Source organism: Thamnophis elegans, chromosome 13, assembly GCF_009769535.1.
Source record: "Thamnophis elegans isolate rThaEle1 chromosome 13, rThaEle1.pri, whole genome shotgun sequence".
NCBI classification, from domain to species: Eukaryota; Metazoa; Chordata; class Lepidosauria; order Squamata; family Colubridae; genus Thamnophis; species Thamnophis elegans.
The window spans coordinates 328,345-342,425 of record NC_045553.1 but is presented as its reverse complement, the minus strand read 5'-3'; the positions used below and the strand labels follow the sequence as shown (position 1 = coordinate 342,425).

The following is a 14,081-nucleotide window of genomic DNA, read 5'->3' as shown; positions in this document are numbered from 1 at the left end:
ATGGCCATCTCGTCACGACTCGCTCTGTGGGAGCAGAAGGGAAGTGGATCTCCTGGCAGAGGCAGTCCCGCACGAGGCAACGCGGAGAGCAGCATGAGCTGTTAAGCGGGGGGGGGGAGCTTTGGTGCCCTGAAAAGGCCCCCCGCCACCCTCGCAGGCCCCGCGGCTGCCGGGCTGCCCCCCCTTGCTATTAACTGCTGGGTCCCTCCTCTGCATTGCTGGCTTCCCTCCATGAGCTCCTCCGCTCTGCTTTGGACGGGCAACTAATCCGAATTTTGCCTCCGAGTTGAAGGCCGTTAAAGCATCACATCTGTCCAAACAAATGGGCAGCTTCCTAGATCTGCAGATGGGGTGTGTGTGTGTGTGTGTGTGTCTGTATGGACATAGGGAGCAATGCTACTCGGCAAGCATCTTTCATTCTGTTAGAACCTCTGGAGCATGTGCAGAGTGCCCTCCCCCCCAGCAGCGCATCTGGGGCTTCGGCTGGCTCTATGGAGCACCTTCTTTGCGGTGGGGGGAGCTTCTATGGGGAGGGGTCTTCCCTGAGGAAGGAGGGCGCCCTCCATTTCCCCGATTAACTGAAGCCCTTGGTGTGGACAGATTAGGGAAGAGGACCGGAGCCCCCCGCCGACCTCCCCGCCTTTGCCTTTCTCCATCATTCCGGGGGGCTTCATCAAGCAGCTGGTGCGGCAGAAGGAGGAGGAGTCCAAGGCCCTCCGGCTGAAAGAGGACGAGGCCTCGAACTCCCAGGAAGACGTGAGTGGCCAGAGGGTGTGTGTGTGTGGGGGGGGCTGTCGTTAAGCCAGGAGGGGCGGCTGGTGGAGGGCCAGCTGCCGGGAGATCTGCCCTGGGGAGGGGGGGTCCCCTCTGGAGAGGAGGCTGCCCCAACAGCCCTCCTTGGGGTGGGGGGGCATCACGTCCTTCTTGGGCACACAAGCAGAGCCAGTCTGGATCTCCCTGCAATGTGTCAGTGGCCCTGGAGCCCCCTCCCCAGTTCTCAGAATCCTCGGGAGGGGTCTCCTCTGCTTGCGTTCCCACCTTGCACCCCAGGGAGAAACCTCTGCCCCCTTTGTGCCCTTCGGTCCCCTGGCAAAAGTTCCGACAGGCGTTTCTTTGCTTCCAGCCTCCCGGGAATCCGGTTGAAATCAAGGAGGCCGACCTCTTGGAAGCGGGGGCCGCCATGGCCAGCAGCAGGGGGCAGCTGAATGGGGAGAAGCCGGCAGGGGAAGGGATGGTGGCGCTCCCGGAGAAGAAGACCCTGCCCTTCAGGATAGGGGCCCCAAGGAGGAACGCCAAGCTCTTTGGGCCCGATCTGGGCCCAGCTGCTCCTCCCAAGGCTGAAGTCCCCGTGGCCGGAGGGGAGGGTCCCAAGGCATCCGCCGCAGAAGCCAGCCAAGGCCCGCTGGACTCCAGGCACGGCACGGCAGCCGCGCAGGGCAGGCGCATGGAGAGCCCCAGGAAGGAGACGGCCCAAGGGAGGGCCAAGCCAGGCAGGGGGGCCAAAGGGACGGGGAAGAGGAGGGGGGCAGAGGGGGAGGGGCCGGGAGAGAAGAGGGAGCAGAAGGCGCAAGAAAGTGCAGAGAGGGGAGCGGATGAGGCCCAAGCCAAGGAGGGGCCAGGGGAGGCCTTGGCAGCTGCCAGCCGGGAAAAGGGAGATGCCCGGGAGGCACCTGAGGGAGCCCAGCCAGCAGACGTCCCAGCCAGAGGAGGAAGGGAGCCCGGAGCCTCTGGAGCAGCACCAGCAGAGACGAAGGGGGGCCTGGAAGAAGCAGCAGCGGAGGCCTCGGCGGGAGACGGAGGAGACCCTCCCGAAGAGAGTCCTCCTCCCAACAAGGTGAGACGGGCGTTGGGAAGCCCATCCTGGCCTCCAGGCAGGACCGAGTGCTGGGAGGGCCTTCGGGGGTCTTCTCCCCAGACTGCCCACCGCTTGCCCCCCAAAAGAGGGAAGGGTGCGTAGGGTTCTTCCTTTTCTCCTCGTCTGAATCGGATGGGCAGCCCCCTGGATCTCTCCCCATTACGCCTTCCCACTACGGAGGCACAAACATGCCTCCTCTCCCCCCCCCCCCCCCGAAGGCTGCTGTGATTGTAGGTGTGAACTTTTGTGCAAGAGTTGAGAAGGGAGGACACGGGGGGGCTCAGAGCCCTCCAGGAAACGGCCACACTGCAGCCACCCTGGGGGGCCTGGGGAGACCCTAAGCTGGGGCTGAAAGGGGGCACGGCCTCTTCCAGGGGTCCTTAAGCGGGGCGAGGCCTTCGGGAGCAAAGGGGGCGAGAGGCTGGAGTCTCCTCGGATCTCAAAGGGTCCCTGAGCAGCTTCCAGCCCACCTTTGCAAGGAAACCAGTGAAGTTGTTCACTCCCCAGTTCAAACTGGGAGCCCTCAGCCCCCCTCCTCCTCCAGCAGGTCTCCGAGGACGATGCCTGGTTTGAAGCGGAGAAGCTCTGGCTGCTTCAGAAGGACAAATTCACTCTTGGTAGGCTTGGCTTCTGCAGCTGAGGGGCTGAGGGGTGTGGGGGGGGCGGACAGGAGCAGCCCCCCTCCCCGGGGCCCCAGTCTCTTTGGAAGGAGGGCAGAAACGGGGGAGGGGAGGGGTCCGGGTTTCACGCTTTGCCTTATTTTATTTGTATGTTTGTCGCTGAGACAGTTTATTATTTTAGGATTTGATGATTTAGATTTTTATTTTTTTTTGATGTTTCATATACCGTGGATGTTTTAATTAATTTTTCATATCGTGAAAGCTGCTGAGAGTCCTTGAACTCTTGTGGAATATCAATGCGATAAATAAGTAAAAGGCAAAGATCGCTCCCCCCTTGCTCTTTGCTTTTGTGATGGTGTTTGTGTGTCTGTGTGTGTCTGTGTGTGTGTAAGTGTGAAGGCTGGAGCAGCTGAGGCAAGCAGGCAGGCGGAGGGAGGGAGGGATGGGGACAGGGATGGGGGCAGGCGGGGCCCCTGGAGTAGAGAGCCCCGTGTGGTGGGTCCTGACCCAGAGCAGAGACCCAGGAGCCGCCTGCTGCCTTGGGGGAATGGCTGCGCAGGGACTGGAACCAGCCTTGGCTTTGCAGCCACTGAACTGAAGCCTGATGTGGGCACCCTGGAGCTGCCTGCGGGAACCGTGCGCGCTCGCCTGGACGCCGATGGCTCCATTGTGGAGGTGGACGAAGAAGTGGTGCAGAAGGTGAGAGCTTCTCTCCTCCACCTGAAGGCCCAGGATCCCCGGCCTGCCCTGAAGGCCTCCAGTCGGGGTCTCTTCCCTTCCTTTGGCGGGTGGAGAAAAGAGGGGGAGAAGGCAGGTGAAGGTGGCTTCCTCCCTCCTCCTCCTCCTCCTCCTCCTCCTCCTCCTCCTCCCTCAACAGGCCAATCCACCCAGCCTGGACTACACCGAGGACCTGGCCGCTCTGGTCAGCCTGAACGAGGCCAGCGTCCTTCACGTCCTCCACCAGAGGTGCCAGTCACAGCTGCCCTACACCTTCTCTGGCCCTCACTTGGTGGCCCTCAGGTCGGTTCCTCCCGCGGTCGGCAGCTCCAGGAAGGTACGATACCTGGCGGTTGGGCGAAGGGCTGCGTCCTTTGGGGGGCAGACATTGGCTTGCTCCGTGGCCCCTGTGGCAGGGCCCCTCTGTGGCTGTGCACGGAACCCCCCGCCCATGTTTTCCCAGGCCTTCCAAGGCAGGAGGGACAGGATGCCCCCACACGTCTTTGCGGTGGCGCAGAGGGCCTACTGGGACCTGCTGGCGCAGAGGCAGGACCAGGCGGTGGTGGCCCTGGGCAGAAGCAACGCGGGAAAGACCACCGCTTGCCAGAGCATCCTGGAGTACCTCGTGGCCACCGCGGGCAGCCTGGACAACCGGGTCACAGGTGGGCCGTGCCCTGGGGAGCCCCTCCCAGCAGCCTCCCAGTCCCGAGGGAGGGAGGGAGGGAGGGAGGGAGGGCGCGGCCTGCCTTCTGCAGCGTCTTCTGGCTTTGCAGTGGAGAAGATCCAGGCCATGTTCACGGTCCTCACAGCCTTTGGCACAGTGTCCGCCGGGCCCAACAGAGCCTCCACCCGCTTCTCCATGGTCATGGCTCTGGATTTCAGTGCCTCTGGGCATGTAACGGCTGCCCATCTCCAGGTAAGAGGGTTGACTGGCACTGGCTGGGGGGTTTCTGCCTTCCGACATCCTCACGGGGGGGGGAAACCCCTCGCTGTGCCCCGGGGGGAGGTGCCACCTTCAGCTGATCCGGAGTCCCCTGCCTCTCTCCTGCCCAGACGATGCTGCTGGAAAGGGCCCGGGTGGCGCAGCAGCCCAAGGGAGAGGGCACCTTCAACGTCTTCTCCCAGATGCTGGCAGGGCTGGACTTGGAGCAGAGGTAGGCTGCCGGGCAGGAGGCAGAGGGTGAAAGCGGGGTGGCCTTCAGGCTCCCTCAGAATTCATGGAAGCGGGCAGGGCTTGGGAGGGGCACGTGGGCCTCCTGGGGGAACTGGGCGAGGGAGCGAAGGAAGCCACTGGCAGAGACTCTAGGGGGGGCCCAGGCCTTCCCACCATGAAGGCTGTGCACAGCAGCTGCTCCTTGGCAGAGGGGCTCCCTTTCCCAGCAGAGAGCGCCAGAGAGCCAAAAAAGGCTGCCATGCATGGCACCAGGCCTGGGAGGGCTTCGCCGTTGGCAGTGCCCCGTGGTGGTGAGCAGCAGCCCTTTGTGAGCCCTTCTTGGTTGCTCTGGCTGGCACTGAGGATGCTGACCAGCCCTTAAAGGCTCACAAGCCCCCCCCCGGGCACCGGCCCTTTCTGTAAGTGCTTCACTTTGTCCCCATTCCTCCCCCCACACACAATTTCTGCCAATAGGTCAACGTTGCACCTGCACCAGATGGCAGAGAACAGCTGCTTTGGCATCAGAGCCAGTCTCAAGGTAAGGCGCCCCTCCCCCGGCCTGTCCCCACCATCCCCCTGACTGGGTGTCCCCCAGGAAAGTGGGGCTGAAGGCAGCCTGAGGAGGGGGCACGGCTGGCTCCACCTTGCCTTGCTCACAGATGGGAGGGAGGGGGGATGGCCAGGGATGCTAGACTCAGGCAAAGGCTCTCCCCCCAGCCCACCCCCCTTTTGTGTTTGCTTGGTCGGGAAGGGGTGCCATGGCTCCTGGACCCCACCCCCCAAAGGCTGCTCTCTTCCTTCTTGCAGGCAGAAGAGAAGCGGGGGGCTTCGGCCGCCTTTGCCCAGCTCCAAGCTGCCCTGGGCACCTTGGGAGTCGAGGCGGCTGAGCAGGAAGCTTTGTGGCGGGTCTTGGCCGGCATTTATCACCTGGGGGCTGCTGGTGTCTGCAAAGGTACAGCCAGGAAGAGGGGGGCAGCCCCTTGAGGAACCTGCGCTGCCCCTCCCCTGGGATACTGCTCAGGACAGCCCCAAAGGCCAAGGGGGTGCCCGTCAGCTTGGCGAGTGGCACCGACTTCCTGGGCGAGGAGGCTGGCGAAGCGACTCCTGGCCTCTCTTGAGCCGTCCGGAAGAGGCAGAGTTGCCAAGGCAGATGGCCGTAGAGTCCAGAGTCTCCCTGAGGCCTTTCCTGGTCAGGCTGGGGGGGGGGGTGGAGGCTCAGGCAGGGCTGTCTTTTGGGAGAGGAGGCTGTGTACCCAAGGGGTTAGCGACGGGCTGAAGCGCCCTGTTGGTTTCCTTTGGCCGGCTCTGAGCCCCCCTCCCCATGCCCCCCCCTCTCCTCTGGCCTGGCCAGCCTCCCTCCAGCTTCCTTCCCTGCTAGTCCCTTGTGTCTGGGTCGGAGTTAAATTGGGGAGGGACTCTTTGATGGGAGCCCTTCTTGACTGCGAAGCCCTCTTAAGATGCCACGAGAGAGAGAGGGGGGAGGGGAGAAGGAGAAGCTGTGAAGTTGTTCATAAATTCTTTAAGGGGGCAGGGGGGGGGGTCTCCCCTCTCTTCTGCAGTCGCTCCTGGTGATTTATGCACTTCCCTTTGAAAGAGGCAGCCAGGCAGGGCCAGCCGGGGAATCGGCGGGGCTCCCTTCCATGCGCTGCGCCTTATGCTAATTTCACCCATGAATCAATGATTAATTATTGAGAAATGAGGAAGTTAGCGCCTCTGTCCGCCAGGCACAGGCCCCCTCCCCCTCCCTGCCAGCTTCTCCAGGGGGCAAAGAAAGTTTAGGAGAGGCAAGGCAGGATTGGCACGTTTTTGGGACCCCTCGGGGGTCTCTCAATTCGGCCTGGATTGCCCTTCCCTGATTCCCAAGTTGAGGACCCTGAATTGTGGGGGGAGGGGGGCTATGGGACCCTGGCCTTCCCCGTTCATGCCCACTTCAGCAGCAGAGCCCTTCCTGTGGATTCTGCACTCAGAGGGACGTTGACCACGGCATGCCAGGGCCCCTTTGCACCACTGAGCCGGGACTGGCAAGGAGGCCAGGATCCCCGTTCAAAAGTGGGAGGCCCCCAGGGGATGGGAGGCAGGAGGCGCAGGCGGTAGTCGGCCCCTCGGTGAAGCTGCTGCCATGGGGTGGGGGTGGGGGGGTGCCCGGCAGAATGGAGATGCTCCTCCTCACTTGATTTTGAGGACTGGGAAGCGGCCGCAGGGCCTGGGCCTTCGTTGGCTTATCCTGGTGTGGCCTCGCCCCATTTGCTTGGTCTGGGGAAGGTGTTTGGGGGCCCCAGCCGTGGCTCAGTCACCCTCTGCCCCTGCCCTCCCTCTGCTGCCTCTTCCCTGCCCCTCTGCATCTCCACTGGCAACTCTTCCCCCTTCTCTCCTTTTCCCCTTTCCCTCTTTCCCTTCCCTCTTCTCTCCTCTTTTCTCCTTTCCCCCTTTCCCCCTTTCCTCTTTCCCCCCTTCTCTTCCCCTTCCCCCCTTCTCTCCACCCTGGCAAGAAGGCTGGAGGCTGCTCTCCTGCCACGGGGGGCTGCAGCTTTTATAACCGGCCTTCTCCTGCCTCTCGCCTGTTGACTGATTTCTTTCTAACCCACCAAGCAGAAATAATTGTCCCAGCGGTTCAATGGGGATTCTGAAAAGGCTCATTGTGCAGCTGGGCTTTTTGGGGGGGTGGGAAGGGGGGGCTGTGTTTCCTGAGGCTGGACTGCTGGGGAGGGTCAAGGGGGGAGGGGCTCTGGATGCCTGATTTTGGCAGGTGAGTCCCTGGGGCTCCTGCAGCCGGAGAGGGAAGGGAACCGAAAGGCTGCAGCCTCCGCACGAAGGTCGGGGTCCCGATTGCAGCTCTTCTGTGCCTGCACATTTCACCCCAGCAGCCGATTCCCTGCTTCCCTCTCCTCCGAGCAGAAATCGGCCACCTGTCCCTTCTCCTGGGCTCCTGCCTCTGTAGCCGTGGCCTCCTCCTTGGCTGCTCTTGGGGGGTCGGTGGAAAGCCAAGAGGGTGGAGACCTCGGGAACCCCCATGGCTGCTGTGCTGTTGGGGCGCTGCACTCAGGCCCCCCGTGTAGTGTCCGTCACGGGCCTGGGACTCGGCCCTTGTTCCACGGCCAGATACGGCCGTCCTAAGTCACTGCATTCCTTGGTGCTTCAGTGGAGGAAATTCCTCGACCGGCTGCTAATCTCGGTTTGGCCCTCCCGAGGGACAGCCCTGCGCCTCTCGGATTAGCTGGGGTTTGTAGCGGAAATGGGGTGGCTGCCCTGAAGCCGCCTGGGCGCATCAGCGGGAGGCAGGAAGGGCCGGCCTGGTTCAAGGGCTGAAACCAGACTCCCCCCCGCCCCAAGTTCCAGCCCTTCCCAAGACTGGGGAGTGGGACGGGGGTGGGTGGGTAACCCCAGGACTCCCAAGAGAGTGGGGGTTCTGGATGGCCAGGCTCTCCTCCTCTTCCTCTAGTGGGCAGGAAACAGTTCCTGAAGTTCGAGTGGGCCAACCGGGCGGCGGATGTCCTGGGCTGCGAAGCGGAGGAGCTGACCACGGCCGTCTTCAAGCACCACCTGCAGCGGATCCTTCAGCAGGTCACAGCCGGATCCCCCTCGGAGGAGCCACTGGACGGTACGGCTGCCCCCCTGTTTCGTTCCCCCCCACCTCCTGTGTGATTTCTCCTTGGGGTCCTCACAGGCCCCTTGACCCAGAAGGGGCCCAAGCCCTGCGCCCGGACCCTCCGCAACCAGGGCTCTGTCCTCCTTTCCTCAGGGAGACCCTGGCCCCTTCTGCTCATCCACCCAGTCCCAAAACCAGGCAGCCCCCCAGGCCTCCGAGGGCCCCCTCCACACAGGGAGAGAGTCAGGAGGCTAGAGGGAGGGAGGCAGCCTCTGAGCCCCCAGCCACTCCTCCCAGATCTGTGGTGCTCCCTCACTCCCTGGGCCGAATCCCCTTCCCCTTTTCCCGCTGCCTTCCCCCTCCTCCATTGGCCTTCGTGCGCTCTGTTGCAAGCAGCCCTCTGTTGGGACTGGCCAATTAGGAGGCAGCCAGTCAGCCTCAGATGGTCTCCTAGCAACCAGACCAGGTGCCAGGTGAGACCCGCTCGGGTGCTTTGTTGCTGGGCGGCGCCTGGTTTGGGCTGCACCCAATTCTCCTCCTTCCTGTGTAGCCCTTTTGCTGGAGGGGGAGGAGAAGGGCAGCCCCCTCTCCAAGCAGCCTGGCCGAAGAGGAGAAGGGGGCGAAGGGGCTCCCCACCGTCTCCCGGCTGTCTCCGAACAGAGCCGGTGGTCCAGGTTCCCATTGGCTCCCTGCTCCCTTCCGGTCGGCCATTCATTCATTCACGCATTCAGCACATTTTAGTCCAAACACCCGTGAGGGGACAGTCTAGGACAGTGTTTCTCAACCTTGGCAACTTGAAGATGTCCGGACTTCAACTCCCAGAATTCCCCAGCCAGCGAATGCTGGCTGGGGAATTCTGGGAGTTGAAGTCCGGGCATCTTCAAGTTGCCAAGGTTGAGAAACACTGGTCTAGGAAGTCTTGGATTCTTAGTTCTTCTTCCATCGTTGGCTGTGGGATAAAAACGGGCTCTTTCCGTCATCACAGTGAAATTGGGCACCTCTGCTTCTTCCTTCAAAGCGGAGTTTGTGACTCGGCTCAGAGCCTCCTCTTCCACCTGAGACCTAGGAGGCACCCGGGCCCGTTTCCTGGGGACGGGGGGAGATTCTCCCCAGGCCAGCCATCAAATCAGCACAGGCCATTGGCACAGGGAAGGGCAAAGGGGAATTTCAGCTGCCGTAAATCTTGGCTGAGGCGGTTATCAAAAACGAAGCTGCCTCTGATCAGACCCGGAACCCTTCAATCTCTCCAGCTGCCGCCTTTCCTTCGACTGGAGAGACGGGCAGGGTGTGTGTGTGTGTGTGTGTGTCCCCCTTTGGGGGGGGCTAAGTGGCTGCTTAACGTCTTTGCTTCTGCTCTTATTTCACAGGGGCTTGGGGGGGGGGGCAGCTCGGGTGGGGGGTCCCGTTGGGGGGGGGCCTCCACCCACTTGTCCTTTTCTTCCCCAGGCCCCAAGCTGAGCGGGGTGGAGTGCTTGGAGGGCATGGCTGCCGGCTTGTACGAGGAACTCTTTGCGGCCGTAGTGATGCTGGTCAACAGGTGGGCACCCCTTTGGCACCCAAGGTGGGGAGGGGGCAATAATCCACTCAAGGGGTGGGATGCCTGAATCCCAATGAGCCCAAATCAATAAAAAAGAAGGTGAAGAAGCCACGTAAACGATAGGAGACAAATGACCGGACAGGCCAGTCAGGGGAGACTTTTCTCCCCCCCCCCTCGAGGCCCCTTTCTGGGGAAGATGGGCGTCTAGGGGGTGGGGACTGCCACAGGCAGGTGTGGGGAAGGGAGGCTGCAGGGGATTTGGGGAGGGGGATGCTGCTTTTATTAATAACGGATGTGACTTTGTGGGATTCAGGAGAAGGCCACCATTGTGCTCAGAGTGTGGCTGGGAAAAAGCAAGCAGACCCCCCCCAATTGCCTTACAGGAGGGGGGGTTGAGGGTTGGAGCTTGAGAGGCCCAGAAACGGGGTGTAACGGGGGGGGGGGCTTCTCCCCCCTTGCAGGTCCTTCTCCTCCAGCCAGCTCTCCATGGCCTCCCTGATGGTGGTGGACACCCCTGGCTTCCTCAGCCCCCGGCACCAGCACAGAGAGCGGGCGGCCACCTTTGAGGAGTTCTGCCACAACTACGGGCAGGAGCGCCTGCAGGGGCTCTTCTACAAGACCACCCTGGAGTCTGAAGTGGGCAGATACCGGGAGGTGAGCCCCCCACCCACCCAAACGCTTCCTTGGCTGTCCCGCTTTGCTCCCAGGAGGGTCGCCCAGGCCGGGGCGGGGGGGGATCTCCGGCAGAGGCCCAGCCCCCCCCCCACCTGCTCTGGGGCTTGCTGGACAATGGCCTCACTGCTGTCCCCTGGGGTCACGAAGGGTTCTGGGGAAAGGCCGTGGAGACGGTTGGGGGGCCCTTTAGCTCATGAACCTCCCGAGCCTCAGGAAAAGGGGGGGGCAGTGGGGCTGAGCAGAAAAGGAGGGGGGGGGCTTTTTCCATCCACTCCCCTGCGAGGCCCAACCTCCCCTCCCTCTTTCCCAGGAAAACGTTGAGGTCCCTTTTGTTCTTCCTGAAGTCTCTCCAGCCGCCACAGTTGCCCTTGTGGACCAGAGCCCGTCCCAGGTAATTTGGAGGCTGGCGTGGGGGGTGTGTGCAGCTTGCCGAGGGTCTGTTGGCAGGGCAAAGCTTTCCTGAGGCCAAGAGCTGGCACGAAGCACGAGAGGTGGGTGAGATAAAACCCACCGAGAGAAACGCATCTGGGGGGGAAGCTCTGGGCCTTTGCCCCCAAGGATGCCAGTCCAGCTAGGCAGAAGCCACCCACTCAGAACGGGGGCCCCGAGTGCCCTTCCCTGCCTCGCCCAGGCGTTCTGTGCTGTGAGAGGCCGCAGAGCCAGGGGGAAGGGCGCCAGGGGTCTTCTTCCAAGGGGCGCCACCCACTCGGATGCAAACCGCAGAAGGCTGGCATCGACTGGCATGTTGCTGCCTCCGGTCTGCATCGCTCTGCTTGACCTGCTCTGGGGGGACCCATCCTGATCGGAGGAGGAGGAGGAGGCAGCCCCCCCCCCATGGCCACAATGGAGGCAGGGAGTGAGGGACAGACTTTCCCCCTTTCTGTGATAAAATTATTGGGAGGGGACAAATTGTTTCCCAGCCTGCAGGTGGGAAAGTGCAGATTGCCAGGAGGAAAAGAGAATCTTTCCTGTACAGATGGAAAGATATAATAATACATATGCAGCCACCGATAAATGAGTGTTTATTAGGATGAGTCATAATTAGTGATTAATAAACCACAGGACATTTGCTTGAAACCTCGGACAGGAGAGCCGGGGGGGGGGAAGGGATAACGGGGTGTGTGTCTGTGTGTGTTGATGCCACGTGGCTGAAGCCAGTCTGTCCCGCTTTAGATGCTCCTCTCTTCCGGGGGCCCCTCAGAGGACCCCCAGGGCCTGCTCTGGATCCTGGAGGAGGAGGCCCTGGTGCAGGGCTCCAGTGACAGCCGAGCCCTCGACCGCCTGTGCTCGGCCTTCGGGAAGGAAGGTAAGGCCGGAGGGGAGAGCTTGGGCAATGCCAGCTGCATTGGGAAGAGCAAAGGGGTCTCTTCCCTTCGTCAGAGGCGGCCCTGAGTCGGGAGCTGGGCGCTCGCTCTGCCCACCAAAGGAAGGGGCAGCCTTGCCCTCCGGATGCCCCAGAGAAGGGCGGCTTTGGGCCTCCTTCAATGGCACGCCACATATGTGCTGCCCACTTGGTGCCCAAGAGGGCCGTAGAACATCTTGGCCCCTTCATCCTGCCCTCCCCCCCCCCCAGCAGAGCAGCCAAGCTTTACTCTGCCTCTCTGCTGCAGAGCCGGGGGTCCTGCGCAGGTGTGAGCAGCCCCTGCAGTTCGAGGTTGCCCACCGGCTGGGCAAGGACCCCGTCCGCTACGATGCCACCGGCTGGGTGGGCAAGGCCAAGTGGAACCTCTCTGTGCAAAACGCCATCCAGCTCCTGCAGCAGTCCAAGATGTGAGTGGGGGGCGGGAGGGGGGGCGCCCCTCCCCCTCTGTCGCTGGGAGGGCAGAGGGGCTGCGGGGGGTGGTGGTGCCAGGCTGGCTGGGCTGGAGGAGGGAGGGAGGGAGGCAGCCTGGGCTCTGAGGTAGCTTCAGGGGCTGCCTTCCTGCCTGCCTGGGGCAGCCAGGTGAGCTTCCCAGGGTGGCAGGGAAGGTGGCTGCGGTCTGGCCCAGCTTCAAACCCCCGACTTCCCACTGAAGCCCTGGGGCCAAACTGTGCAAGCATGGAAGGGCATCCCTGGGGCACAGATGCCAGGGGAAGGAGGTGGTTGGGGCCGGCTGCCCTGCCTTCTCCTGCCTCACAGGCCTTGCTGGGAGGGAACCTGGTGTGTGTGTGTGGGGGGGGAGTTCTGCACTTTCTGAACAACCGGCGTTATGTGAACCAGGAGGGGGGGTGGAAGTTCATCTGGATGGAGGGGGGGCCTGAAAGCCCAGGAGAGGATCAGCCCCTCGGCTCCCCCCCAATTCGGCCAGAAAGGAAGGCGGGAGGGGCCGGTGGGGGCAGCCAAGGAAAACTCGCCACTTTCGCCACTGTTTAAGATGGGGGTCAGGAGGCAGCATCCGGCTCAGCCTGGAGGAAGCTTGGATCTGGGGGGAGTTTTTAGAGCAAGCTCCCTGGGAAAATGACAAGCTCTCATTCTCTGGAACTGCCCGGCTGGGAAACGGTGGCCGGAGGTTGAGGAAGAAGCCTTGGGTGGGGGTCTCCCTTCCCAGAAGCCCCAGGCGGCCCACAGGCTCTGCTCCCACGGTAGCCCTGCAAAGCAAGCCAGGCTGAGAGATGGTCGGATCTGCCTCCCCACGGCTAGGCCAGATTAGAAGCCGGGGGCCCGATTTGGCTAGATTTGGGGAGGCCGAGAGGGGGGACCTCCTGCTGCTGACGATCCCCCCTCCTTCCTTCCTTCCTTCCTTCCTTCCTTCCTTCCTTCCCCACAGAGGGGCTCTGAGGAAAGTCTTCCTGCCACGCGCCCACGTGCCCCTCCTCTGCCGCTCAGTGGCCGGCTGGGAGGGCCACTCGCACCAGGCCCTGCAGCGCATTGGCTGCCTCCGGAAGACCTTCAGTGGCAGCTGGGCCGCCGTGAAGAAGAGGTCGGTCTGCGCCCAGATCAAGCTGCAGCTGGTGAGTGAAGCGCTTGGGCTGGGCTCAGGGGCCGCTTCCTGGCAGGGGCTATGGGGGAGAGGGGCTGGGATCCCCTCCGCTGTCAGTGGGCTTCTCCCCGAGGATCCAGTTGCCTCCCGGTTGGTCAGCGTGCAAAGGCAGCTCCTCCCATTCCGAAGGGAGGAGCAAGTCGAGGCAGAGGCATCCTCCTTGGCTTCCAACAGGAATCCCCTGTGAATGGGACCAGGGAGGGAGGGAGGAAGCCGGCTTTGGAAAGGCAGGCGCCTCCTTTCCCAGAGGCCGTGTGTGTGTGTGTGTGTGTGTGTGTGTGTGTGTGTGTGTTGTCCCGGGTGGAGCCGCCAGGAAAGGAAGCTTGTGCAGAGCCTGACTGCTGCCTCTGCTGCTGCCCTCGGCCCCCTCCTCACAAGGGGGAAGGAAGGGGATTGCTGGGGGACCCCTCCGAAACCAGCCTCCCTCCCCCCCTCCCCCCAGGATGCTCTCAGCAATCTGCTCAAGCGGTCACGGATCCACTTTCTCCATTGCCTGGACCCGGGGACTCCGCCGGAGCCTCAGCCGCCCACCACGGGGACCACGGAAGCCGCCCCAGGACCGGCGTGGGACGTTCCGGCCCTGCGCGCCCAGCTCTCCGGCAGCCTGATCCTGGAGGCCTTGCGGCTGCACAGAATTGGTGCGAGGGGAGGTTTCCTGGGTCTCCCTGCCGAGGGTGCAGGGTGGGGAATGTCGCCCACCCTTCCTGGGTAGCGCAGTTGCGGTGCAGGTTACACAACGGGCGACCGAGGGACACAGGAAGTGGGGAAGCTTGGCTGGAAGCTGGCTGTGATTCTGAGCACGCAAGGAAAGCCAGAGGAAGCTGGGACCAACTCCCGGCTGGGAATTCTGGGCATTGTAGTGTACAGAGAACTCGGGGGGGGGGGCGCTAGGTTTCTCCCCCCTCCACACGACTGGCTGGTTCGCGCTGCCCCAAATCTCTTTGCTTTGTGAGGAGCCCGTTAGTGTTTGCGATGACA

At 62.7% G+C, this 14,081-nt stretch overlaps 1 protein-coding gene across 1 annotated transcript in view; it reads left to right on the top strand.

Moving 5' to 3' along the window:
* Window positions 1-14,081, top strand: part of MYO18B (myosin XVIIIB) — a 40,979-nt gene continuing 26,898 nt past the window's right edge. The window contains exons 1-19 of the mRNA XM_032229331.1: window positions 1-37; window positions 599-756; window positions 2,403-2,472; window positions 3,062-3,174; window positions 3,353-3,529; window positions 3,656-3,854; window positions 3,966-4,108; window positions 4,246-4,346; window positions 4,820-4,883; window positions 5,153-5,297; window positions 7,785-7,943; window positions 8,393-8,419; window positions 9,378-9,468; window positions 9,930-10,122; window positions 10,454-10,534; window positions 11,317-11,467; window positions 11,754-11,913; window positions 12,891-13,074; window positions 13,546-13,741. Of these exons, the coding sequence (XP_032085222.1) occupies window positions 1-37; window positions 599-756; window positions 2,403-2,472; window positions 3,062-3,174; window positions 3,353-3,529; window positions 3,656-3,854; window positions 3,966-4,108; window positions 4,246-4,346; window positions 4,820-4,883; window positions 5,153-5,297; window positions 7,785-7,943; window positions 8,393-8,419; window positions 9,378-9,468; window positions 9,930-10,122; window positions 10,454-10,534; window positions 11,317-11,467; window positions 11,754-11,913; window positions 12,891-13,074; window positions 13,546-13,741 (2,449 nt within the window). The remainder of the gene's footprint in view (window positions 38-598; window positions 757-2,402; window positions 2,473-3,061; window positions 3,175-3,352; window positions 3,530-3,655; window positions 3,855-3,965; window positions 4,109-4,245; window positions 4,347-4,819; window positions 4,884-5,152; window positions 5,298-7,784; window positions 7,944-8,392; window positions 8,420-9,377; window positions 9,469-9,929; window positions 10,123-10,453; window positions 10,535-11,316; window positions 11,468-11,753; window positions 11,914-12,890; window positions 13,075-13,545; window positions 13,742-14,081) is intronic.